The sequence below is a fragment of the Schistocerca nitens genome, chromosome 7 (genome assembly GCF_023898315.1).
Source record: "Schistocerca nitens isolate TAMUIC-IGC-003100 chromosome 7, iqSchNite1.1, whole genome shotgun sequence".
NCBI classification, from domain to species: domain Eukaryota; kingdom Metazoa; phylum Arthropoda; class Insecta; order Orthoptera; family Acrididae; genus Schistocerca; species Schistocerca nitens.
In genome coordinates this window covers 119771291-119796919 of record NC_064620.1, presented here as the reverse complement: position 1 = coordinate 119796919, position 25629 = coordinate 119771291, and the positions used below count along the sequence as shown (strand labels likewise).

At 45.8% G+C, this 25629-nt stretch overlaps 1 protein-coding gene across 1 annotated transcript in view; it reads right to left on the bottom strand.

Moving 5' to 3' along the window:
* The window catches only part of LOC126195498 (uncharacterized), a 385955-nt gene that overhangs the window by 63705 nt on the left and 296621 nt on the right, over positions 1-25629 (bottom strand). The window contains exon 7 of the mRNA XM_049934125.1: positions 3588-3865. Within this exon, the coding sequence (XP_049790082.1) occupies positions 3588-3865 (278 nt within the window). The remainder of the gene's footprint in view (positions 1-3587; positions 3866-25629) is intronic.

Sequence of the window (25629 nt, the reverse complement as noted above, 5' to 3'; positions counted from 1 at the left end):
GAGTACAAACAGGGAATGAAATGCGGCGAGACGAACGCCAGATTTCTGGGACAGAGTAGTTTTTGAAACTATCCAAATATAAACATCGAGAAACCTAATAACGTTGGACTGGGGGTTAAATTTAAGGAAATTTTGGGATTCTGCCCTAAATTTACTGAGATCTTGCCAGTCGCCTCATCCACAGGAGCAGGAAGGTGTTTAGAGAATGAGCGTGTCACGGAACGAGAGTGCGGGCTCCGAAAAAGAAATGAGCGTTGTAGGGTATAGGGGGTGGCTGCAGTCAAACTCAGCTATAATAAAGTGGCGCTCCATAAGCAGTAGCTACGTCAGTCTGTTCAGAGTACAGGTAGTAGCCATAAAAAAACAACTCGCAGCACACATGACTAACTCGGTCGTCGGAATATTGTGCAGAAAAAGTGGAAAGAACAACTCCGTCGAATACACGAAACTGCACCATTAATAAGAACTAACCTGAGATATCTCAAAATAAGGGATATTAAGACTCATCCTGAGACATTTATAGAACACTTATAAGACCAATGCTAAATTATGCTTCGGAAGCTTGGTTATTAACGTCAAAAGATATTGGAAAGCTAGATGCCGTCGAGGCCAATGGCCCTGCCACAGTGGTAACACCGGTTCCCGTCAGATCTCCGAAGTTAAGCACTGTTAGGCTTGGTTAGCACTTGGATGAGACACCGTCCGGGTCTGCTGAGTGCTGTTGTCAAGTGGGGTGCACTCAGCGCTCGTGAGGTCAGTTGAGGAGCTACGTGATTGAGAAGTAGCGACAGTGGTCGCGAAAACTGACAACGGCCGGGAGAGCGGTATGCTGACGACATGCCCATCCGCATCCGGTGACATCTGTGGACTGAGGATCACACGGCGGCCGGTCGGTACAGTTGGGCCTTCAAGGCTTGTTTGGACCGTGATTTTCATTTTTAGATGCTCTTGAGAGAAAGAAGAATCGTTGGGCCAATCCTATGAACGACGAATGTAGAAGAAGTAGAATCATAGCATGTATGCTGTACAGTATCTAATCAAAAGTATCGGATAGCTTTATATAATTAAAAATTGAGCCCTGGATGCCACGAAGGCAACGGTCTTCCCGCAGTGGATACACCGGTTCCCGTCAGATCACCGAAGTTAAGCGCTGTCGGGCGTGACTGGCACTTGGATGGGTGACCATCGTAACGACCAGGAGAGAAGTGTGCTGAACACATGCCCCTCCTATCCGCATCCTTATTTTAGGATGACACGGCGGTCGGATGGTCCCGATGGGACACTTGTGGTCTGAAGACGGAGTGCTTTTGCTTGCCACGAAAGGCGGACCAGCTAGAGTGAAAGAAGGCGGGGAGTATTGTGCTGCCAGTGGAGGAGCAGTAACGGCAGAATGCGTTGGTCGGGATAACTCAGTGACTTCCAGTGGGGACTGGTCGTTGGATGTCACTGACTAACAAATCCACTAGGGACATTTCAGTGCTTCTAAAATTGCCCAAGTCCGCTGCTGGTTCTGTGACTGGGAAACAGAAACACGAAAGAACGACCACAGGTCAATGGAGACCAGGCAGACCTCACGTACTGACGGACAGGGACTGCGGAGCATTGTAGAGGGTGGTTGTGTAAAATAGAATGAAATCATTGGAAGATATCAGTCGTGAGTTGCAAAGTGCTAGCAGGAGTTCAGCTAGAACTGTGACTGTATGTGGCAAGCTAAAAATTATAGGGTACAACAGTCGAGCAAGTCCTAGGATGTCACAAATTTCTGTAGTCAGTGCTAAGCGACGGTTCAAATGGCACAAAGAGCGACGCCACTGGACACTGGATGGCTGGAAGCGAGTAATCTGGAGTGATGAATCACGCTGTACCCTCTGGCAATACAAGGGAAGGCTTTGGGTTTGGTGAATGCCTAGAAAAAGGTTACTTGCCATCATGTGTAGTGCGAACAGTGCAGTACAAAGGAGATGGTGTTAAGGTATGGAAATGAAATGAGCGTTTGGAGTCATTGGCCGGGAGGCCCGTTACAGGGCAGGACCTGCCGCCTTGGTGCTGGTCTTATTACATTCGACGCCAAACTGGGCGACGTGCGCGCCGAATGGGGATGAAATTATGATGAAGACAACACAACACTCAGTCCATGAGCGGAGAAAATCCCCGACCCAACCAGGAATGCAACGCGCTCCTGTAGGATGGCAATCCGTCACGCTGACCACTCAGCTATCGGGGCGGACGGTGTTAGGGTATGCATGAGTATTACGTGGTTGTGCTGTCGCCCCCTTACTGTTCTTAAGGAAATGCTAAATGTGGAGGGATTTAAATGTGGAACCCAATGGAACACCTTTGGGATGAGTTAGAACGTCGACTTCGTTGCAGATTCCAGTGTCTAACATCATAACCTTCTCTGGTTTCGACTCTCGAGGAAGAATGGGCTGCCATTCCTCCACACTCATCCAGACGCTTCACTGAAAGTGTCCTCAATAGAGTTCAGGTCGTCATAAAGGTGAAGGACTGATACAGCCCATATTCGTGTCCACTGATAGGTGTCGGAATACTTTTGGTAAGACAGTGTATATAGTACTTCACCTACGGGATGCCTAAGACCCACCCCGGTTAGCCAACTATATTTGCTTAGTGGCATAGCTCCACCCAAAATCAGACGAGCTATAGCAAGCGAAGCAGAGCGCCTCAGGCAGCTGCGCGACCAGCGCCATCCTCTCTTCGGACAAAACCCTCCACACACACGTCTACAATCAAGACGGAGTTTCCTCACCTCAGTTCAACCGCTCGAAACCTCAAAACAAAAGGCCAGATTGTCAAAATGGCAAGCACCACTGCCTACGGGAGACCAGACACCTCTAATCTCACCCAACGAACAATAGGCCTCTGGAAATGAACTAAAATTGCCATTATGGAGATCCCTCAACCGCCTACGAACTGGGGTGGGCAGATGCAACGTAAACATGTGTAAATGGGGACACCGATACGGGGCGGACACGTGCCAGTGCGGACAGACCCAAACAATGGACCACCTCCTGGAATGCAGCAACATGGGGGAAGTGTGCAGGAAAGAAAATCTGGCAAACGCTACGGCAGTGGCAGTTAAATGCACTGAATTTTGGCGGGACTTGATATGATATATATACTATGTTTGTCTTTATATTGTAATGTGGCCCCCATTTTGGATTTGTTTTATTTATACATATGTGTATTGTATTTGTATTTGTGTGTATATATAATATTTGGGTTGTCTATGGCTTGGACACGATTAAATAAATAAACAACCTACTGAAGAGTAGTGAAACCAGTGAGATTGAAATGGGTGGGACACATGGGACAGGGAAATGGCGCGGGGGAGGTTCAAAGAGTTTGGAGTCGACCGAGAACGAAATGGACAGATAAGGTCACGGAGTAGCAGGACTGGGCTGTAGTGGATGGAAGGTTTGAGTGTTGGATCGTGACAACTGGCGGAGAATTATTGTAGAGCCGGAGTAAAAGAAGGAGTAGAGGAAGACTGAGGGGTTCAGGCGGCCAGTTTTGCCCCGACCTATTTGCTAGTGGGACAGACAGGCGAGGCGCGCCGGCTCGGCTACCTTGCCACTGAGGGCGCGCAGCCTGGCGGAGCGGTGCGACTGCTGCAGGGCGGCCGCCGCCTCGGCGGAGCTGCCCGAGGAGTGCGGCGGCTCCAGGATCTGCGACTGCGCCGCCTCCGCCTCGTCCAGGCTGCGGCAGTCCAGCGACGCGTCCAGCTCCAGCTCCAGCTGCGTGGCAGCGGACGGCGGCCGCGGGCTGGCTGCGGCGCTCGGCGGCGGCTCCACCGGCGGCAGGAACGACAGCTCGGCGGGCGGCGTCATCACCGAGGCCGGCGGAGCTGGGCGGTGGGCAACACACAGAGAGCCAGTGTCAGCGTCGGTGCAGCGTCAGCAGCTGGCTGAGTAAGCACCAGCGTCATAAGCTCTAGCACCAAAGCAACTGGTTCAGGCATGCGTATTAACACACAGAGAAATGTAAACAGGAAGAACGCGGCGCTGCGGTTGGCAACGCCTATAAAGGGTGGTCCATTGATAGTGACCGGGCCAAATATCTCACGAAATAAGCGTCGAACGAAAAAACTACAAAGAACGAAACTCGTCTAGCTTGAAGGGGGAAACCAGATGGCGCTATGGTTGGCCCGCTAGATGGCGCTGCCATAGGTCAAACGGATATCAACTGCGTTTTTTAAATAGGAACCCCCATTTTTTTATTACATATTCGTGTAGTACGTAAAGAAATATGAATGTTTTAGTTGGACCACTTTTTTCGCTTTGTGATAGATGGCGCTGTAATAGTCACAAACGTATAAGTGCGTGGTATCACGTAACATTCCGCCAGTGCGGACGGTATTTGCTTCGTGATACATTACCCGTGTTAAAATGGACCGTTTACCAATTGCGGTAAAGGTCAATATAGTATTGATGTAAGGCTATTGTGATCAAAATGCCCAACGGGCGTGTGCTATGAATGCTACTCGGTATACTGGACGACATCATCCAACTGTCCAAACCGGATAGTTACGTTATTTAAGGAAACAGGAAGTGTTCAGACACATCTGAAACGTCAACCACGACCTGCAACAAATGATGATGCCCAAATAGGTGTTCCAGCTGCTGTCGCGGCTAATCCGCACATCAGTAGCAGACAAATTGCAGGAGAATCATCAATCTCAAAAACGTCGGTGTTGAGAATGCTACATCAACATCGATTGCACCCGTACCATATTTCTATGCACCAGGAATTGCATGGCGACGACTTTGAACGTCGTGTACAGTTCTGCCACTAGGCACAAGAGAAATTACGGGACGATGATAGATTTTTTGCACGCGTTCTATTTAGCGACGAAGCGTCATTCACCAACAGCGCTAATGTAAACCAGCATAATATGCACTATTGGGCAACGGAAAATCCACGATGGCTGCGACAAGTGAAACATCAGTGACCTTGGAGGGTTAATGTATGGTGCGGCATTATGGGAGGAAGGATAATTGGCCCCCATTTTATCGATGGCAATCTAAATGGTGCAATGTATGCTGATTTCCTACGTAATGTTCTACCGATGTTACTACAAGATGTTTCACTGCATGAAAGAGTGGCGATGTACTTCCAACATGATGGATGTCCGGCACATAGCTCGCGTGCGGTTGAAGCGGTACTGAATAGCATATTTCATGACAGGTGGATTGTTCGTCGAAGTAACATACCATGGCCCGCACGTTCACCGGATCTGACGTCCCTGGATTTCTTTCTGTGGGGAAAGTTAAAGGATATTTGCTATCGTGATCCACCGACAACGCCTGACAACATACGTCAGCGCATTGTCAATGCATTTGCGAACATTACGGAAGGCGAACTACTCGCTATTGAGAGGAATGTCGTTACATCTATTGCCAAATGCATTGAGGTTGACGGACATAATTTTGAGCATTTATTGCATTAATGTGGTATTTACAGGTAATCACGCTGTAACAGCATGCGTTCTCAGAAATGATAAGTTCACAAACGTACATGTATCACATTGGAACAACTGAAATAAAATTTTCAAACGTACCTACGTTCTGTATTTTAATTTAAAAACCTACCTGTTACTAACTGTTCGTCTCAAATTGTGAGCCATATGTTTGTGACTATTACATCGCCATCTATCACAAAGCGAAAAAAATGGTCCAACTAAAACATTTATATTTCTTTACGTACTACACGAATATGTAATAAAAATGGGGGTTCCTATTAAAAAAAACAACGCAATCGATATCCGTTTGACCTATGGCAGCGACATCTAGCGGGCCAACCATAGCGCCATCTGGTTTCCCCCTTCAAGCTAGACAAGTTTCGTTCTTTGTAGTTTTTTCGTTTGACGCTTATTTCGTGAGATATTTGGCCCAGTCACGATCAATGGACCACCCTGTATAGGACAAGTGTCTCGCGCAGGTGTTAGATCGGTTACTGCTGCTATGATGGCACGTTATCAAATTTAGTTTGAACGTGGTTTTATAGTCGGCGCACGAGCGATGCGACACAGCATCTTCGAGGTAGCGATGACGTGGGGATCTTTCCGCACGACCACTTCAGGAGTGTACCGTGAATATCGGGAATCCGATAAAACATCAAATCTCCGGCATCGTTGCGGCCGGAGAAAGACCATGCAAGAACGGTCAGCGGTACAGAAGTGCAACCCTTCTGCAAATTGCTGCAGATTTCAATGCTGGTCGATCAACAAGTGTCAGCGTGCAAACCATTCAACGAAACATCAACGATATGGGCTTTCGTAGTCGAAGGCCCACTCGTGTACCCTCGATGACTGCACGACACAAAGCTTTACGCCTCGCTTGGGCCCGTCAACACCGACATTGGGCTGTTGATGACTGGAAACATGTTGCCTGGTCGGACAAGTCTCGTTTACAATTGTATCGAGCGGATGGACGTGTACGAGTATGGAGACAACCTCATGAATCCATAGACTCTGCATGTCAGCAGGGGCTGTTCAATCTGGTGGATTCTCTATAGTGGGGTGGGGCGTGTGCAGTTGGAATGATATGGGACCCCTGATACGTCTAATACGATTTTGACAGGTGACACGTACGTAAGCATCGTCTCTGATCACCTGCATCCATTCATGTCCATTGTGAAGTCCAACGGAGTTGGGCAATTCCAGCGGGACAGTGCGACATCCCACGCATCCAGATTTGATACAGAGTAGCTCCAGGAACACTCTTCTGATTTTAAACACTTCCGCTGGACAGCAGACTCCTCAGACATGAACATAATTGATATCTGGGATGCCTTGCAGCGTGCTGTCCAGATGAGATCTCCACCCCATCGTACTCTTACGGATTTATGGACAGCCCTGCAGGTTTCATGTTGTCAGTTCCCTTCAGCACTATTTCAAACATTATTTGAGTCCATACCACGTCATGTTGCGGCACCTCTGTGTGCTCACAGTGGTCAGGTTATCAGGCAGTTGTACCAGTTTCTTTGGCTCTTCAGTGTATAACACAAGCAAGTTCGTAAAGTAGCTCCCTCAAGCGAGTAGAAATGCACTGCCGGAAAAACAATGCAACACTCTGAAACGACAGTGTTGACTCTCACCAGGGTGTAATAACTGTATATTCGAGAATCGTGATGTTAGACATTCATTTGTCACAGTCACCGGCGATCATATGGCACTCAGTAAGCCTGTCCGTGTGGCCTGTGTTTTGAATCTGCAAGCAGTAATTGTGCTGAGTTCATAGGTCAAGAATGTTTGCAACATGCATTGTAGGTCCAGCCACACCCCACGGACGAGTACTCATTCCAGTAGAACAGCTTCAGCCATTTGAACGAGGCCGTATTGTGTGCCTGTGGGAAGCTGGATGGAGGAATCGACGGATTGCTGCACTGTGTATGGGGTGTACCGGTGGTGTGTCGCTGTTTTCACCTATAGCGCTTGGAACACTTCCCACACCCGTAGACCAGGTTCTGGACGTACCCGCAGTGCAGACACAGGTCAAGATCGACGCGCTGTGCGACAGCGGTTGTCGATCGAGCGGCACATACGTTCGAAATCCGGACAAATGTTGTATCTACTGTGTCATCAGGGACCATAGGACCCATGTGCTTGCTGCAGGGTGATGATCATGTGTGTCTGTGGCCAGGATACCACGACACCGTCGACCGTGGCCACTCTGGTATCGTGAAGGAATTGACTGGGGAGTGGATTTTCAGTAATGAGACTGAGTTCTGTCTGTACGCGAATGAAGGACATACATTTGTATGGCGCAGACATACTGAGTTGCCTGTTCCGGAGTTCATTCGCCCATGACGCGCAGGTCCCATCCCAACAGGCTTCATGTTGTGTCAGTTACAACTGGCGTTCATATTCCATGTTTTTGCAGGTAAAGTGATGAGTGACCGCTACAATGCATTGGCAATGGCTGCTGCCACTTCTTCGACAGGAAAGTAATGTGCTTTTTCAGCAGGACAATGCACGTCCTCATACGTCTGCTGGGGCACATCGACCTCCTCGTGGTGTAAAACAACTGCCTGGCCAGAAAGACCACCAGATCTCTCGCCAAGTAAACAGGTGTGGGACATGATGAAGCGGGAACTTACCCCGTTCTCCAGTGTCTGCAAGAACCATTGCTGAACTGCAACAAACGGTGCTTGGGACAATATATCGCAGGATGCCATTCTGCACCTTTATGATCGTTTGCATGCGAGAATACACGTCTGTGTTGCCGCCAGAAGGTTGGTGGTGTGTCCACTGTGTTCTGATACGACAGTTTGGGCACCCTTCACTGTGATATGTGTGTTTCATTTGGGTGAAGTTCTTGTCAGACACTCCTATAATTAAGAGTTACCTGTCGCCTCACTTGTCGATACAATAACCTTGACGTTGAGCGTGCTACATTTGTTTTTCTGCTGGTGTTGTTTCTTGCATCTTGCTGCACGTACTTGCCGAAATTGACAGATGCTGGAAGTTTTTCTCAAACTTGCACAAGGTTTGTATATTCCGTACTCGTACGAATACGTCGGCGTCGAGAGGGGGAATGGCGCAAAGACTCATGGACAGTAAAAATATAGCATGGGTATCCATAAAAAATACATAATTCGCCACTGTCAGCCACAGAAGTGCGAAATGAATTTACCGGTTATCTTGTTTCACCACAAGGAGAAGTAGAATGGCTGTATAGACACATCTGAATTTTAGCTGATTATTTAATGTTAGCGTAAGCATAAATGCATTGTATTTTTAATAAAAATAGTAAATACTGTTTGCAAAAATCGAAGAGTAATTAGAAGGCGATCTGTTGCTGATATAGCGAGCACATTTTTGTTTCCTCTTTTCGAATATTTGGCTGCGCAGTAATATGGTGTGCTCTAAACTTGCATACGACATTCTAAGAAACTTTTGAATCTGAACGATGTCCTCTGATTTTAGTTCGTTCAGTTGTGTTTCTTGATAACATAAATATGTACGCCTTTGTATCCATTTCTTCGCACCAACATTTCACATTTCTTTTTTCCGTGAGATTTCGTTTTTCACGAGTTTTCCTTAAAAGTGAGAACGCAAGACGGCGGCGACCTTCTTCCACTAGCCTTTATCATGACGTGATTCTAGCGGAAACACTTCAGCAGATTCATGCAGCAGGTTCCTGAAAGAAATCTGTGAAAATGGCTTGTATAAGTAAAGTTGCGCAAGTTCGTGTTCTTATGTAACGACTCAGCAAGTGCTTGCAGAAGTTACTTGCGGAAGTTATTTACGAGTGGTCAAGTTCCTTAAAGACGGAGGTGCTGTGTTGAACGTACCGATACCAGACGCCGTTCTCGGATCGTTACATAATGATATTATGGCGTGTGGCGTTACACGCACGCTAGCAGAGATAGAGCTCAACAGTCTAAGGCTACCATATCGACCAGGGTTCGCTAAGTTCTTTGGGAGACAGACATTCGTTGGCCACTGCCGTGCCGACAACGCGACTTTTTCGATCCGAGATTGCGCGCATTCTCAATTAGACAGTAGACACAGAGTGGGTAGGAGGCGAGAGTAAGTATGGGGGCGTGGCGCGAGGGGAGGAGTGTGGAATTTCGAGTGAATCAAAGTTACAGTAAATATTGGGATTATTGAGATTGAGATAAATGTCGACGGAAGATAGGAAGCGCAAGTACGATAAAGACAAACGGTCGGTTCGCGGCGCTTTCATACCGCTTAGGCAGCCTCGGCACGGCTCCACATCCTTGTCGCTACCTTCCTTATTGATAAGTCACTTTATTTATAAACAACTCTGCACATACACTGCCTGACAAAAAGTTAAGCCCCAAGAAAACGTGGTCGGACATCACTGTAACTTCGTACACGTACACATCGTGGGTGGGAATGTAAATGATTAGAGCTGCAATCCTCTGTGACAGGTAGAACGGCCACAGAGTTCATTAGTGTTGTTCGTGTATAGTGTTGTTACCAGACCTCCTAGGGTATATGAGGCGCCTGAAAAGCATCACATGTTCAGTGAGCATCGTGAAGTACACGGAGATGCTGCGTATTCGGATGAGGAGATGTTATTAGCGCCTGACAGAATTTGAAAAGGGCCTCTTCGTGGTTCTCCATTTAGCAAGCTGGTCGAATTGTGCAATGTCCAAATTTGTGGGACATTCGGATATCAAAGTGGCCTGTCGCTGTCCTGCACCATAGCATAAGGGCGACTCGTCGTGGATGTTCCCGTCGACCACATCTGACCACCACAGGTTGGATCTTATTTACGGCGTCATGATTCTCCTACCTCTATTCACGGTACTAGAGCAATTTACTACTGGTATTTATACTTCAACATAAGTGACTATATATGTCTTTAGATCTCAGAAGAATCTCCACTATGGAGAACGTCTACATCTACATATACGTATATACTCCGCTAGCCACCAAGCGGTGTGTGGCGGAGGGCACAATTCGCGCAAAGGTCATATTTCCCCCCTCTGTTCCACTCGCAGATCGCGCCAGGGATAAACGACTGTCTGAACGTCTCAGTATGAACTCTAATTTCGCTTATCTTTGAATGGTGATCATTGCGCGATTTGAAAGTTGGTGGTAATAATAGGAAGGGCTTATTTCAATAGTGGTACAAGTCCATTTTTGTGCATTGTGAGATACAGGGTCCTAAAGTTAAATGAACGCTGAAAAATCTGCAGTTGAGATACCAGAAATATCCAAGCATATGGCTTCTTGCTAGAGATGAACCTTTCATTCTGTTTGTTTGGATAATTAATTGCAGAAGCATTATAGGCAGAAAAGTTGAGGTAATGGACTTGTACCACTATTGAAATAAGCTCTTCATATATCCTCTACATCCTCGGCGAAGATCGGATTTCTGAATTTAGTGAGTAGCCCCTTCCGTTTAGCGCGTCATCTATCTGCAAGTGTGTCCCACTTCAAACTTTCTATGAGATCTGTAACGCTCTCGCGATGGCTAAATGTACCAGTGACGAATCTTGCCGCTCTTCTTTGGACCTTCTCAATCTCTTGAAACAGACCCAATTGGTAAGGGTCCCATACAGACGAACAATACTCTAAGATTGGATGAACTAATGTATTGTAAGCAATTTCCTTTGTTGAAGGACTGCATCGCTTCAGAATCCTACCAATAAACCGCAATCTACAATTCGCCTTGCCCGTTACTTGTATAATCTGATCATTCCATTTGAGATCATTTCCAATAGTCACACCCAGATACTTGACGGATGTTACCGCTTCGAAAGACTGGGCATTTATTTTATACTCGTACATTAATGGGGATTTTCGCCTTGTTATACCCAGTAGGTTACACTTACTAATATTGAGAGATAACTGCGTCATTACACCACGCATCTATTTTTTGCAAATCCTCATTGATTTGTTCACAACTTTCGTGTGTTAATACTTTCCTGTAGGCTACAGCATCATCGGCAAACAGTCTAATGGCGCTGTCAATACCATCAACCAGATCGTTTATGTAAATCGTAAAAAGCAGCGTACCTATTACGCTAACCTGGGCCACACCTGAAGTTACACTTTTTTCTGTTGAAGTCAGCCAATTCAGGACGACATACTGCTCCCTGTCTGTTAGAAAATTTTCTATCCAACCGCAAATGTCATCTGATAGACCGTAAGAGCGCACTTTTTGGAGCGAGCGACAGTGCAGAACTGAGTCGAACGCCTTTCGAAAGTCGAGAAATATGGCATCAACCTGGGAGCCAGTGTCTAGAGCCTGTTGTATATCATGCACAAAGAGGGCCATCTGTGTCTCGCCTGACCGCTGTTTCCTAAAGCCTTGCTGGTTTCTGCAGATGAGCTTCTCAGAGTCTAGAAAGGTCATTATGTCTGAACACAAAATATGTTCCATGATTCTACAACAAATAGATGTCAGTGAAATTAGCCAGTAATTATGTGCATCCGATTTTCTACGCTTTTTGTAGATTGCTATGACTTTGGCCTTAGGCATTACTAAATACTGTGCTTTATAAAGTCATAAACAGCCGGCGCCTGCCGCAGTTTTCCTCCTAGCATCGTCCATGTTTTCTCTCAAAGATACGAACTATTGCCAAAGTACGAAAATGTTGTACAAGTAATAAAATGCCCATAAAACGCCGCACTGTACGACGTACTTAGGCGAGTCACTGTGGCAACTTCTGAAATCCGTCGCCCGTGGCCTCAGGCCTGTCGAGTATGCACGACTGTCTTGGGTCCGCGGATAAATCACAAAAATCCTCCGATTTTTCCCACACACGGTCGAACGCGGCCTGCTGGCAGATCGGAGAGACTAGATCCGACTGCACATTAGTGGGAAAAGATGGGCCTCAGGTCTGCGGGCCGCATCCGTCAGAGGTACCTGCGGAATTGGCCCGCTATTCTGGTCTGTCTTGGAAATCCGCTCATGCGGGGCCAGCTGCTCCATTGTCTTGGAGCGGTGCGATGTGACGTTGTCACTACTGTCGCCATGGTGTGGGGAGCCATCCTGTACGACTTAAGGACACGCTGGTAGTGACCGAGGCTATTCTGACAGCACAATGGCACGTCACAGACACCCTGCAGCCTCACGTGTTACCTCCCTCGCGACGGTATTGGGGTACAATTTTTCAAGACGACAATGCTCTTCCACACATCGCACGAGATTCTATGAAATGTGTGCCTGATGTTCAGGTACTCCTTCCACGAGCAAGATCCCCAGATATGTCTCCCATAGAACAGGTGTGGGACCAGCACGGACGTCTGCTCTGCACCAGTGGTAATGTCCAGGGTATCAAGGAACAACCACAACAGTTGTTGGCCATCTTGGGAGAGCAGACTACGTCTTTAAGACATCCTTCTCAATCGAATCAGTTATTGCATCCAGGCCAGAGAAAATGCAATGTCGTACTGATAAGTGGGCCCATACTGCCAACTCCTTTGCAAATTTTACGCGATTTTGTAATCACTGAAATAACAGTACATATCTTCTCAGCCCGTGAATTTTCATTTCTTTACTCGTTCGTTTTTTGGTGCTTCACTTTCTTTGTCAGGCAGTGTATATAAAATAATCGGAACATCGGGTCGGTAGTAGGTACACGTTTACCGTTCTTAACCTTCCATTGTTTACCTGTATGTAACTTTTTCACCCAAACTAAATAATTTACGATGGCCTCTATTACTTTTGCGACTGCTAAATAAACGTTCTGAATCAAGCGAGGGGGAGAAATGTTAGAACTAGCAATAATTGTTTGCTTCTATAAAATTTTTTAGCAAATGAAGACTCCTCCGTAGGACTCGAAGACATAAAAAAAATATGTATGACGTAAAATGTTGCAAGAAGTTCAAAGTGCTTATAAAAAAAATTTTAAAGATAGGGAAAGGTAGGTAATATGCAGTATGTACGAGAAACAAGAGAGAAAAAATAGGAATAGAAAACCAAGAGAGAAGTGCTCGGATTAAAAAGGATGTAAGACGAGAATGCAGTATTTCAGCCGCCAGTGTTAAATCTTCATTTTGAAGAAGCAATGATGGAAACGAAAGGTTCAGTAGCGGGATTAAAATTCAGAATGAGAGGATATCAGAGATAACAATCGCCGATGACATTACTGTCCTCAGTGAAAGTGACGCTGAATTGCAGGACCTGTCGAACGGAAAGTACAATCTAATGATCAGATACTATGGACTGAGAGTAAATCGAAGAAAGACGAAAGTAGTGAGATGTAGCAGAAATGAGATTAGCGACAGTCATGAAAATCAAAGACCACTCAGTAGCAGAATAGAAGGAATTCTGATACCTTGGAAGAGACGACGATGTAAGGACGGTATAAGAAACAGAATAACACAGGCAAAGAGGAAATTCCTCACTAAATGAAGTCTACTAGCATCAGACACAAGTATTAATTTGAGAGAGCGTTTGGAGTGCAACATTGTATAGAAGTGCGTACTAGATTGCGGGAAAACTGGAAAAGGGAATCAAACCGTTTGGCGTGCGGTGTTCCAGAAGGATAACGTAAGAAATGAGGTCTTCCGCCGAATAGCAGAAGAATGAAATGTGTGGGAAACAACGACTAGGCGAAGGGTCACGATGCTAGGATCTGCACTAAGGGGACCACACCGTGGTTCAAGTCGAAAAAAATCTATTTTTCGGTTTTCATCATATTTCGATAGATTAAGGTTTTATTTAAGTACTCTGAAAAGGATTTTACTGAAAAAATTTTTTTTCGATCGTTTAAAGAACATTTTCCTACCACGTGTGTTTATGTACCATGCCCACTTTTCTGCCACCCACTTTTCTGCATATATTTTAGATCTTTATATCCCCTACATTGCACGTTAGGGATTTTTCCTTTTATTCCCGAGTGTGTTGGCTATCCTTGGAATGTAACGGTCGGTATTCTTTTGTTTCTGCTGTTTGTAACCAACACGCTTTCAAACACTTGGTTAATTTTGTTCAAGTGTGATTGTGAGTAGTTGTTATAGAAAACTTGCAGGTATACTGTGGGCAGGCAATTAGAAGAAATAAAGAAAATCTGGAGGCAATGAAGAGAGATGTTTGGGCCATATTCTTCCATAAGTCCTCTACTGATGATAAGCCATGTAATTTATTGTGTCCATCAGGAGAAAATTCGTGGTGCAAATACAATAGGGCTCAGGCAGCTGGAGAATCTTATTCTTACCAGCATTCTCTTCCTGCTGCTGTTATTACAGAAATTAAACCTTTCAGAGACTTGGCTCATCCTGACCTTCTAAGGAAACGTCTGCATGGGCAGGCACAGAACCCAAATGAATGTTTCAACAGCTTAATTTGGAACCGCCTTCCTAAAACTCTATTTGTAGGAATGCATACAATGAAATAGGAGTTCATGATGTTGTTATTACATTCAATTGTGGTAATATCGCACTGGGGCGTATCGCTTTTCAGTCGGGTGTGCCGTGGCAGTCCTCACAGGGGAAGTGATGCGTCTCTTATAGCCTCTCCTTCCCAAGTGGCTCTTTCCGCCTTCCCGTGGTGCCAGATGTCAAGCTTGGCATTCTGCCTTGCGACAAAAGGGAGAGCTGCGACCCAACCCGATGCGAAAGCGAAGGGTGCGTGGCACAGGGGGAGCTGTGTCGAGGGACCGAACATCAGTCCCTTTCTGTTCGCAGGGCACAGACCAGCAGGTGCTCTGCATGCCGGCGACCTCGTTTGTCGGCGTGGGATCGCAGCGCGAGTCGGCAAGGGTGCTTCGCCGCGCCCCTGGGTAACCGGGGCGTGTTCTGCCAAACCCAGGAGGTGGTGACATCGCCTGGGCCAGGTTAGATGGGCCCAGACCGCCGAACGACTGGGGGACCGACCCACCACCTGAGTAGGAGTGGGTCCTTGGCCTTCTGGTGGAAACTCGGGCTAGTAGGCGGCGAAGGGCGAGGGGTGCATCCGCCTCTCCGGAGTGCGGGGTGCACTTGCCGAGGAGCGTCGCGTGAAATCGTCGACGACGGGGCCTTCGACGGGGACCAGTGCGCTGGCAACGGCGCGTTGAACCCGCAGCTCTGGAGTGCCCTTGACCTAGGGGCGAGGTCGGTGGGCGAGCTGCAACAGTCCCCCCCCCCATGCCAGAGGAGCCGGTCCGGGGTAAGAGACGGGCTCCCAACTTTCTTTCACTCGTCGACAACATGGCAGAACAAGAGACGAGTGATTCTAGTGCGTTATCGAGGGCGAGTATGTCCACTGTCCCTACCTCACAAGAGGAAGCGGGACACGAGGATGAAAATGTATATGAAAGACACTGTCGAATAAGTCAGATCCTAGACTCCAGTGTCAAAAACGGAAAAATCAGCCAGGCTGCGGTCCTGGCAATAAAGAATGAGCTCGCTGCCTGGGCCATAGCACACGCAAAGCTCGAAGGGCGTATCGAAGAGTTAGAGAAGGAGAACGCCAGACTAAGACAACAACCGACCAAGACATGGGCTGGAGTGGTGGCGCAAACCACCACGAAGGCCCAAACCACAAAAGAAACGATTGCCAAGGTTTCAAAGAAACCAGACACGGCAGTCTTCTTAAGACCACTACCTGGACAGACCATTAAAAAAGTCCAGGAGATTTTTACAACCACCATTGACCCGGCAAGAGACAAAATCAAAGTCAACAAAGTGAAAGCCACTAAAAATGTGGTAATCATGGATCTTGCCACAGAGGAAGATAGAGATAAGATATTAAATAACACAAAACTAAAGAAGGCAGTCAAATGTGAACCACTTAAAAAGAGAAATCCATTAGTAATTTTATATGATGTACCTGTAGGCTTGACCGAAAGTGACATATACGAAACCCTATATAATCAGAATTTTGACGAGAGTGAATGGGAAACTTTTAAAAATGAATTTAAGCTGCGTTTTAAAACCGGGCCTCGGGAGCGAGATGCTGTCCATCACGTCGCCGAGGTCTCCGGTAAGATGTGGCGCAAACTTACCGCTATGGGCAAAGTATATATAGGGTTCCATGCAATTAACGTCAGAGACTACTTAGTAGTCCCCCGATGTCACAATTGCGGTGACCTGGACCATGTCCATAAGCATTGCGAAAGGAAGCCGGCCTGCTCCAGGTGTGGGGCAGAAGATCACACAAGGAAAAACTGTAACAAAAACGTAACCTGCATCCCATGTGTAAAAAGAGGAAGAAAACCATGCAACACCACCGGAAGGAACTGCCCAACGTACAGGATGTTGGAACAAAGGCTAATCTCCCGTATTGACTATGGCTGAGGCCATAACTGAACTCAGGAAGCCTAAAAGGAAATCCCCAAGCAAGAGGCTGAGGGACGCTCTGAGGGCAAGCAAATTTAAACAATTTTTACAAAAAATCACGCAACCAAGATCTACAGTTATAATAATGAAAGATATATGTATACAAACAGATCCGTATGAAGAAGAAGCTCCCTCTCCTCCCTGCTGGGGACCTGGGTCGAATCAAGAACCTTCTCGGCCACGAAGGCATCCTGTGCCTGGGAGTTCGCTTCCACACAGCAAAGAATCGGTAAATACCGAAAAAGTCCAGTATAATGAAGTGACCAGCACAAACTCATCCCCTGACTCACCAACCCAGAGAGAAACGGGAATAGACCCCCAACGAATATACCCCAACCTGGAGCACGCACTGCAACTCTCCAGATTGGAGGAGCCGGCAATCCTCACTATGGCTTTAAGACATGTGGTACGTGTCGGCCATGAATATGGCAGAGATGTCACCTTTCCAGTAATGGAGGCTGTGGACAGAATCCAGCTCAAGACAATGAATCTCCCCACCGACTTCGGAGCCCTGCGAGATCTAGTCAAAAAGGTTTTTGAAAGACGCAATGAGAAATTTAACATAGAGGAACTATATTATCAAGCAGTAATAACCAATGGCAGAATAGCTCACGACTGGTCCAGAAATTGGCCAGAATCACACATTCACACTTACTTCCCACGTGAACCAACTAAACGTGGGTTAGATAAACGCACACAACAGTAAACTAGTCTTGCAGGAACTTCGGAGGGAGGTGGAAGAGAAGAGTCTAGATGTACTCTGTTTGCAGGAACCGTACTCCCAAGCGGGACGGATCCCATACATGGCAGCCAACTGGCAAATAATATACACCGGAGCAGAACCAAAAGCTGCAATAATAATCACTAACAGATCATTCAGGGCCACGGTCCTCGCGCAGTTCTCAAGCGAACACTGCAATGTCGTGGAACTGCAAACATCGACAGGAGTGATCTACATCTCCAACATATACTTCCAATATGGGCGAGAAATAGATGAATTCTTAGAGACACTCACTCTGGTCACCACGGCACTGCGGGGACGCAGGATGATAGTGACGGCTGACATAAATGCGAAGTCCCCCCTCTGGTTCAGTGGCACTCACGATGATCGAGGCCTAAAGGCTGAAGAGACGATAATGGCATTACAACTGGTGGTTGCAAACCAACAAGGGAACCCCCCCACCTACACAGGCGGCGGGGGAGATGGCACAAATATAGATGTTACATTAGTAACACCTAACCTCATCACAAAAATCAATAATTGGAAAGTGTGGGACAGAGCAACCACCAGTGATCATAACTTAATTTCTTTCAACATTGGGGAAAGGGAGTGCCACTGGGACATGGGGTGGGAACTGCAGCTTAATTACAATAAAGCCAACTGGGACCGTCTCGCGGAAGAGTGCAATATTCCGACATTGCTGGATGGTGATGAAAACGTGGACGAGTACGCCGAAGAACTGGTACAAGCGATCACCAGGGCGGTGCGAGCCGCAGTACCAACCAGGAGGAGAGCCGTTGCGGCCACCCCCACGCCATGGTCGGCAGAATTAGAACAGATGCGCCAGGCTGTAAGGAGGGCAAGGAGGTACTACCAGCGGAGTGTCGTCTGGAGAGAGAAACAAAGATGGTTACAAACATACAGAGAGAGTAAGGATCAATTCCAACAGGAGCTCAGGGCTGTCAGACTCACAAGTTGGGAAAACTACGTGAAAAGCCAATTGGCTACAGACCCCTGGGGAGTCCCATACAAATTAGTAAGAGAGAAAATAAGATCACCTATGGTGCTATCCACCGTCAGGGACGGGGACCGGATGACGGGCACATGGCAGGAAACTGTCGAGGCCCTCCTCCGGGTCTTGTTACCTGACGATGTGGAGGAAAATGAGACACAAGAACAGGAAAGAATAAGAAGAGAAGACCAAAGGGACTACAATAACAACATAAGAACTTACCCCTTCTCTGAAGAGGAAGTCGATGCCCAGATAAAGGCCCTTAAAAAGGGTAAAGCTCCTGGCCCGGACGGCATTACTGCGGAAGTGGTACAATTCCTTGCCCCCCAGCTCGTAGCTCCTCTCACTAAGTTGTACAACGAGTGCCTACAACTCGGGAAATTCCCAGCTATTTGGAAGAAAGCGAATGTAATCATAATCAAAAAGGGTCCAGACAAAGATCCTACAGAAATCAAGTCCTATAGACCCATCTGCTTGCTGGACGTACTGGGCAAACTTTTTGAGAGGCTACTAGCACACAGACTGACAGCACACCGCATGCTGTGTGGGATGAGCGACAGACAATTTGGGTTTCGGTCTGGGTGTTCTGCGTCAGACGCAATCGCCCTGGCTGCCGAGGTCTGTAGCTCTGCCCCGCACAAGTATGTCGTCGGCATCATGGTAGACATCAGTGGCGCCTTCGACAACCTGTGGTGGCCCTCACTCTTTTCCCGCCTGCGGGAAAAGAATTGTCCAGGGCTACTATACAGCTGTCTGAGGAGCTATTGTGTAGACAGGGAGGTCTGGCTATCGGCCCCTAGCGGCACGGTCAGGAAGATTGTAACCAAAGGATGTCCTCAGGGCTCTGTCCTAGGACCTCTCTTTTGGGACATCAATATGGAGCCTCTACTCGAAGATCTAAAGAACTGTGACGATGTGCTAGAGGTCATAGCATACGCAGACGACCTCCTCTTGCTGGTCGGCGGCCGAAGCCGTGAGGATTTAGAACCGAAAGTGGAAAGAGCCGTGAACGTGCTTACATCGTGGTGCCATAGAAGTAAAATGACAATTGCGCCCAACAAATCAACGTACCTGCTTCTTAAAGGCCAATTGGTCAGAAATCCCACAGTAAGAATCAATGGCATGCCAGTTCTTCGGCGCCGTGAGGCCCGATACGTGGGTGTAATCATCGATGAGAGGTGGAACTTTGCATCACATATTGACACCGTATCCCAAAAATCACTGGTTTTATTAAATAACCTCATTGGAATTGGACATAGGCGATTTCACCTTCCACCCAACTTGATAAAACTATATCATAATAGCATTCTGACCTTCATTGTAGGATACGGATCAGGAGTCTGGGCACACAGACTCACGAGGGTCATGCCTGCCATGGCCGTAAGAAGAGTGCAGCGGAATATGCTTTTACGTTCAGCAGGGGCTTACAGGACTACACCAGGAGGAGCGTTGTTAGTATTAATGGGGATTTGTCCATTAGACATAAAAATCCGAGAGCAAGCCGCCTGGTACTGGGCAAAGAAAGAAAATAGGGAAAAAATTAGGGAAATACTTGGGGTCTATGCGGGGGACAAGCATGCCATTAAAAAGAGAGGAACAGAACTCTGGCAGAATCAATGGAGTAGTGAGGACACGGGACGCAGAACCTATGAACTGTTACCAGATATAGAAGAAAGGTTGAAATTTACATTTTTCACACCCACAAGAGGAATGCTGCACTTTCTTACTGGACATGGACCATACCCAACATATCTATGTCGGTTTGGGAAGCAGGCTACACCAGCGTGCGACTGTGGTGCCGTGCAGGGTACCCCAGAACATGTGGTGTACGAGTGCCACCTCTTCGATGATGTAGCTCATGATCTACGACAACAACTACCGAATAATGACACGTACCACATACTAAGGCACGAAAACACCTTCAACATCCTAAACACTCTCACTGACGTAATATCCAAGAAAGTAATTAGGAACTTTTTAAGGGACAACCATCAGTAGAAGACAAACACTTTCACCGACTTAGACCTCGTGCACCCTTCCTGTACCGCCAAGTGAGGACCTGGCCAGCCGTCTCATGGCTGGAATCCGCCTTACCTTGGACTAGGAGGGAGGGGAGTACAAAACACCGGATTGACCGCACACCAATTATGACATGTAGTTAGATTAGATTAGATGTAGGAGATAGGATAATACCTAGAGTAGACTGCAGCGACATCAAGTTAAAGGCCAGCCCAGTGCCAGGGGCACGCCCACTGGGATTAGCTCAGTGGGCTGGGCCAACACCAGTAGGTTTATAGTAGCACTGGCACACTTGTAACGCTGCAGGTAGAATGTAGACTCTTAGATTAAGAAACTTAGAATCCCATAGCGGTAAGACTAGTGTAAAACTAATAGAAGTACCTGTAGTGTAGAACAACAGCTGCATTAACTGTATCATTATAAGACCCACTAATGTAGTTAGGTAGTGGGTTTATATGTATAATGTAATGTAATGTTTGAATAAAGATTTTTTTTTTTTTAAAAAAAGTGTTGGGTACTGAAAAAGCTGGGAATTAATCCTGGTGAAAGTATGATCACTGGGCTGCAACATTGCGATAAAATGAGGATAGCGGATGTAGGCAGGTCTGCAACTAATATGGCCAAGAAAGCAAGACAAACATCCAGTAAGGTGAAAAAGAAGCTGGAATATCCGCTAGAGGCCAAAGAAGGGCTATCATATGCAACAGGACAGTTTTAGTTAAATGTAAGTAACAAATTTCAGAAGTTTTTTCTTTAAAGTCAATTTCCCGCAAACTAAAATTTTCAGTACATATGCCCCATTATATCAGAAACTATCATAGATAAATGAATGAAATTTTCAGAGACTCTGCATAACATAAAAAGCCACCTCTCGTACTACATTCATTAATATTCCCCCATTAGGAAGTTCACAAAAATATTTTCTGCAAAAAAACATAATATTTTTTGTTAACAAATTTAAAAAGTATCCCTTAAAAACTATAAAATAGATAAAGTAGATTTTAGTACAGTTGACTATTAGAATCATGTAACATACAGTAAAAATATTAAGGCCTTGCATCAGATAGTTTTTTCAGAAATGGGTCAAATACTTGCCTAAATTAACATGGGTTAGATAGGTAGGGTGTGGTCCCCTTAAGACGTCAGGGAACAGCTTACTCGAAGCTAGAGGAAACAAATTAGACTAAAACTGTAGAGGAAGGCAGAGATTGGAATATAAACAACAAATTACTCAGGACACTGGGTACTACTGCGAGGTGAGAAGGTTGTTACGGGAGAAGAAAGAGAAGTAAGAAATATTAAGGTTTAACGTCCCATCTGCAGCGTGGTCGTTGGAGACGGAGCACAAGTTTCGAAGACGAAAGGATAGGGAAGGAAATTGAATGTGACCTTTTACTCAAAAGAACCATTCCGGCATTCGCCTGGAACGGTTTAGGTAAATCACCGAGACCTTAAATCTGAATGGCCGGACGGGGATTTGAACCGTCGTCCTCACGTCGGCAAGTCCAACGTGCTGGGCCACTGCGCCACTTCTCCTGGCGTGCTGCAGTGGTAGAGCTCCTGGTCGGACGCACCAAACATTTTCGAAGACTTATTTTTGGAACGCAGACTGTGGTGACAGGCTGGCTGTAGCGTTGACCGAAGTTTATAGAACAGCGTGCAGAGGATTACGTACATTCTGTCCATGTGCGTTTCTTGCGTTAGTACTATTGTTAATTCATATCTGTATTCCACGTAATGCTAACGCACTCTGAGAATAATAAACAACCCTCGGTATGTCTGCACACTCCATCGCCAGTGATGCATAAGGCGAGCTGCGAAAGCATCGGTATAATTTTCTGACTCACCTTGTAGTTGCTTTTTGTGACGTATTGCGGTACTGAGAATGGGCGATTGCCTACTCGCTCTTCATTTTGGAAACCTGTGAAGGAGGGAAGTGCGTGGCCACAGCCTGCGACCTACTTTCCCTCACGCTTAAACTCCATCCCTTCCTCTCCACTCTGTTACACCCCAAGAACGCAGTGTATCCCTTAACACGGCTGTACTGCACTTAGGTGTGGAGTGCACATTTAATACTTGTTCTCAACCCACTTCATTTAATAATAAACATTAATTTTATACCATATTTTAAAATACAACTTTTAAATTATCTGCGATTTTTCCATCTCCTGCAACGTGGATACTGTAAGACCTAAAGAAAAAAACGAACAGGACTTTTGTTGCAGAAAGTTTAATGTAGTTTAATGATGTACTCGTAAACATTGTCGCTAGAGGCTGCGGTTTTCTAGATACTCAAGAAAAACCTAAAAAAGTGGCCTTCACACGACCCCCACCCCCACGCTCACGCCCCACTGGTCAGGTTTTTCAGTATGTTGTTTGTGACACTCGGCTCTTCCACTGTACAAAAATTTGCGACTCCACGATTTTTTTTCTGCAGTCGACATTTTTTGCTATTTGTTGACTGGGGTATTAACGTGTGTTGCGTGGCGGTGTTTAAAGCAAATCCAACTAGCGAACATCGAAGGCGACTGTAGGAGCACATCTCGAATGAACGCCAGGTAACACCGTGGGAGAATACAAGATGCTGTCAGTTGATATTGTACGATTAGAGCCCACAGGTTGATATACAATCGTTGCTGTCGATCTGAGACGGGAAGTAACGAATTGATTTCCATTAGGCTACTCCAGAAATGGCTATTGTGACAAATGAAAACATTGTCACAGTCGAGAGAGGCGTCATTCGAGAACAGTACGGAAGTTCAGCAGTGCGGTGCTGAGTCGGAAACTGGCACTGGTTTCAAATGCATTCTGATCCTGAGCTCGCTCACATTGTATATGACGGGGATGTAAGTGCTGATCGACTGACACTCTACAATATATTAATTTTAGTGTGCATTCCACAGGCAATTTGAAGCATGGGGTAACATTTATGGTTCTTGGTCTTAAAATTATTTTATTTTCAATCCAATCAAAGATTCCTACGTGTCGGAGCACGCAACTGACTTCATTAAAAAGTATTTATCGGTGTACACTGCCAAGGAACGCACCACGTTGGGATATAATTCTGTTTCGCCACGCTTTTCATGAAGTCAAGATTTATGAATAGCTATAGTTTTTCCGTTTCTGCTCTTCGTTCGCACCTATGAATTTACTGTGTGAACAACGTATGTCATTGGTGACTTCTGGTCTCGGCCTGTGATCTGACCAGCGCAGACCTCACTGTGACGTGACCAGCCCAACCGAGAATTACGACTAACTGGCAAGGACATCCTCTAGCTCTCCAACTAAAAAGATGAAGGCAAAGTTTTCAAACTTCCAGTGACTAAGCGGATGGTGGATACGCAAACACACATGACAAACAGAGACAGAAAAAGTGAGGAGAACTGTGACTGGAAACTTTCCGCTTCTGTATCGGACCGTACAAAACTAAATTTCCAGTGAAAAAAGAGTTCACATTTTGTAAGCTATCGAAAGAGAATCCCTGTGGTGAGGCGAGGATAGCCGATTGAGCAAGATACCTCTCCATATACACAAAATGAATGACGTATTAGTTAGTCTGAAGAACTGCGTTTTTTTCTTCGGGATTTGTGCCACTTTTGTGATTTCAGTGTGATGTTTTGTCCGTCAGACACGATGAGTGCGCCACTACCGGAACACTGTGACACCGGGACACGAACCTGGACAGTCGGTTTTCGGTGACAACGGTTTTCTATCTGAGTTATCACAGCACACAGCACGGCAACATTAAAAATGTGAATCTTCCAGTACCTCTTACGTAATCTTATATACTCCACGGAACGTGTCCTGCGTGCTTTACTGGACTATGACCCCTGGGAAACTGGCATCTAAGCAGAGTGTGTGCTATAACGACTCTTTCTGATCTAAGAGGGCTTCTTATTAAAGCTCTGACCGGCCGCGAAACAACCACAGCGAAAAGCAAAAATCTTTGCAACTGTAACGTAGCATGTTATTACAAGCTAACATTCGTTGCAGTAAGGGACGCAACCATATAGCACGGTGGCTTCAGGATGGCTACGTTTTTTCTTCACTCTAACAGCGCAGCTGTCGCTACCGGCCATGTGAACGGTCTCAAGTAACATTCAGTCGGTACGCAAATTCATACCCCCTTCGAAGTTAAATAAACCATAGTAATTATCATGCGAATTTGTTCAAACCTGGTTCACAATCTTTTATTATTAAGGAAAGGATCCTGTTAAAAATTCAGATTTTTATCTATTATAGTTATAGAGATTGAGAAAATTACCTAAATGTCCTAAAACCGACAATTATATTTTAAAACTCAGTTACGAACAAGAACAGATTGTCTTTTATTAGCATCTGAAGTCATAAAAATGTTCTCAGTGTATAAACTTTTCAAAACTTTAATTACTCTACATTACGCAGTATAAAACACATTCTGAATTATTATTTTCTTACTATTTTTTGTGTGAATACATGGAAATGAATGAGAGATTGTATGCGGGACATATGTTAAAATTTAATATCATTTTATGTAAAACCTTATGAAATTGAAATGTGGTAAAATTGTGTTGCAACCACGATGCTGATGACGTATGTCGATGTGTGCTTGCTTTTGTAAGAGAGCAGCCAGAATAAAAGTCTGAAGCGGAATAAGTTTCTATAATAATTTAAAGAATATTTTGCATTTCGTTCTATTTTATTAAACAATATATTAGAAATTGAAATGGTAATGAGGTAAATGATTATCTGATTAGTGGCTGGCTAAGGCAAGTTTTGCCGCGAGAATGATCTGGAAGGAATTCTGATTGGTCATTCAGATCAATAGCCAATCAGAATTAAGCGGTTCGCGCGCGCAGATAGGCAGAGAGGAGAGGAGCATCGAGAGAGTCGCTCGCAAACCTGCTTCCGAGTAACACCATGGTAGATGTATCCGTGAAAATAGTATGTAAAATGAAGAGCTAGAGAGATCATTTCAGATAGTGCGTGTCGTGACTAAAGCGATTTAAGCTACGAACATTTTGAGGAAGGTGTAATGTTTCGGAATTAATTAGTTGAAGTTTCATAAACGTGTGATCTTTTGGTCGTAGAGACAATTCGGCGTGGCATATTCCGTGTTCTTTATGGAAT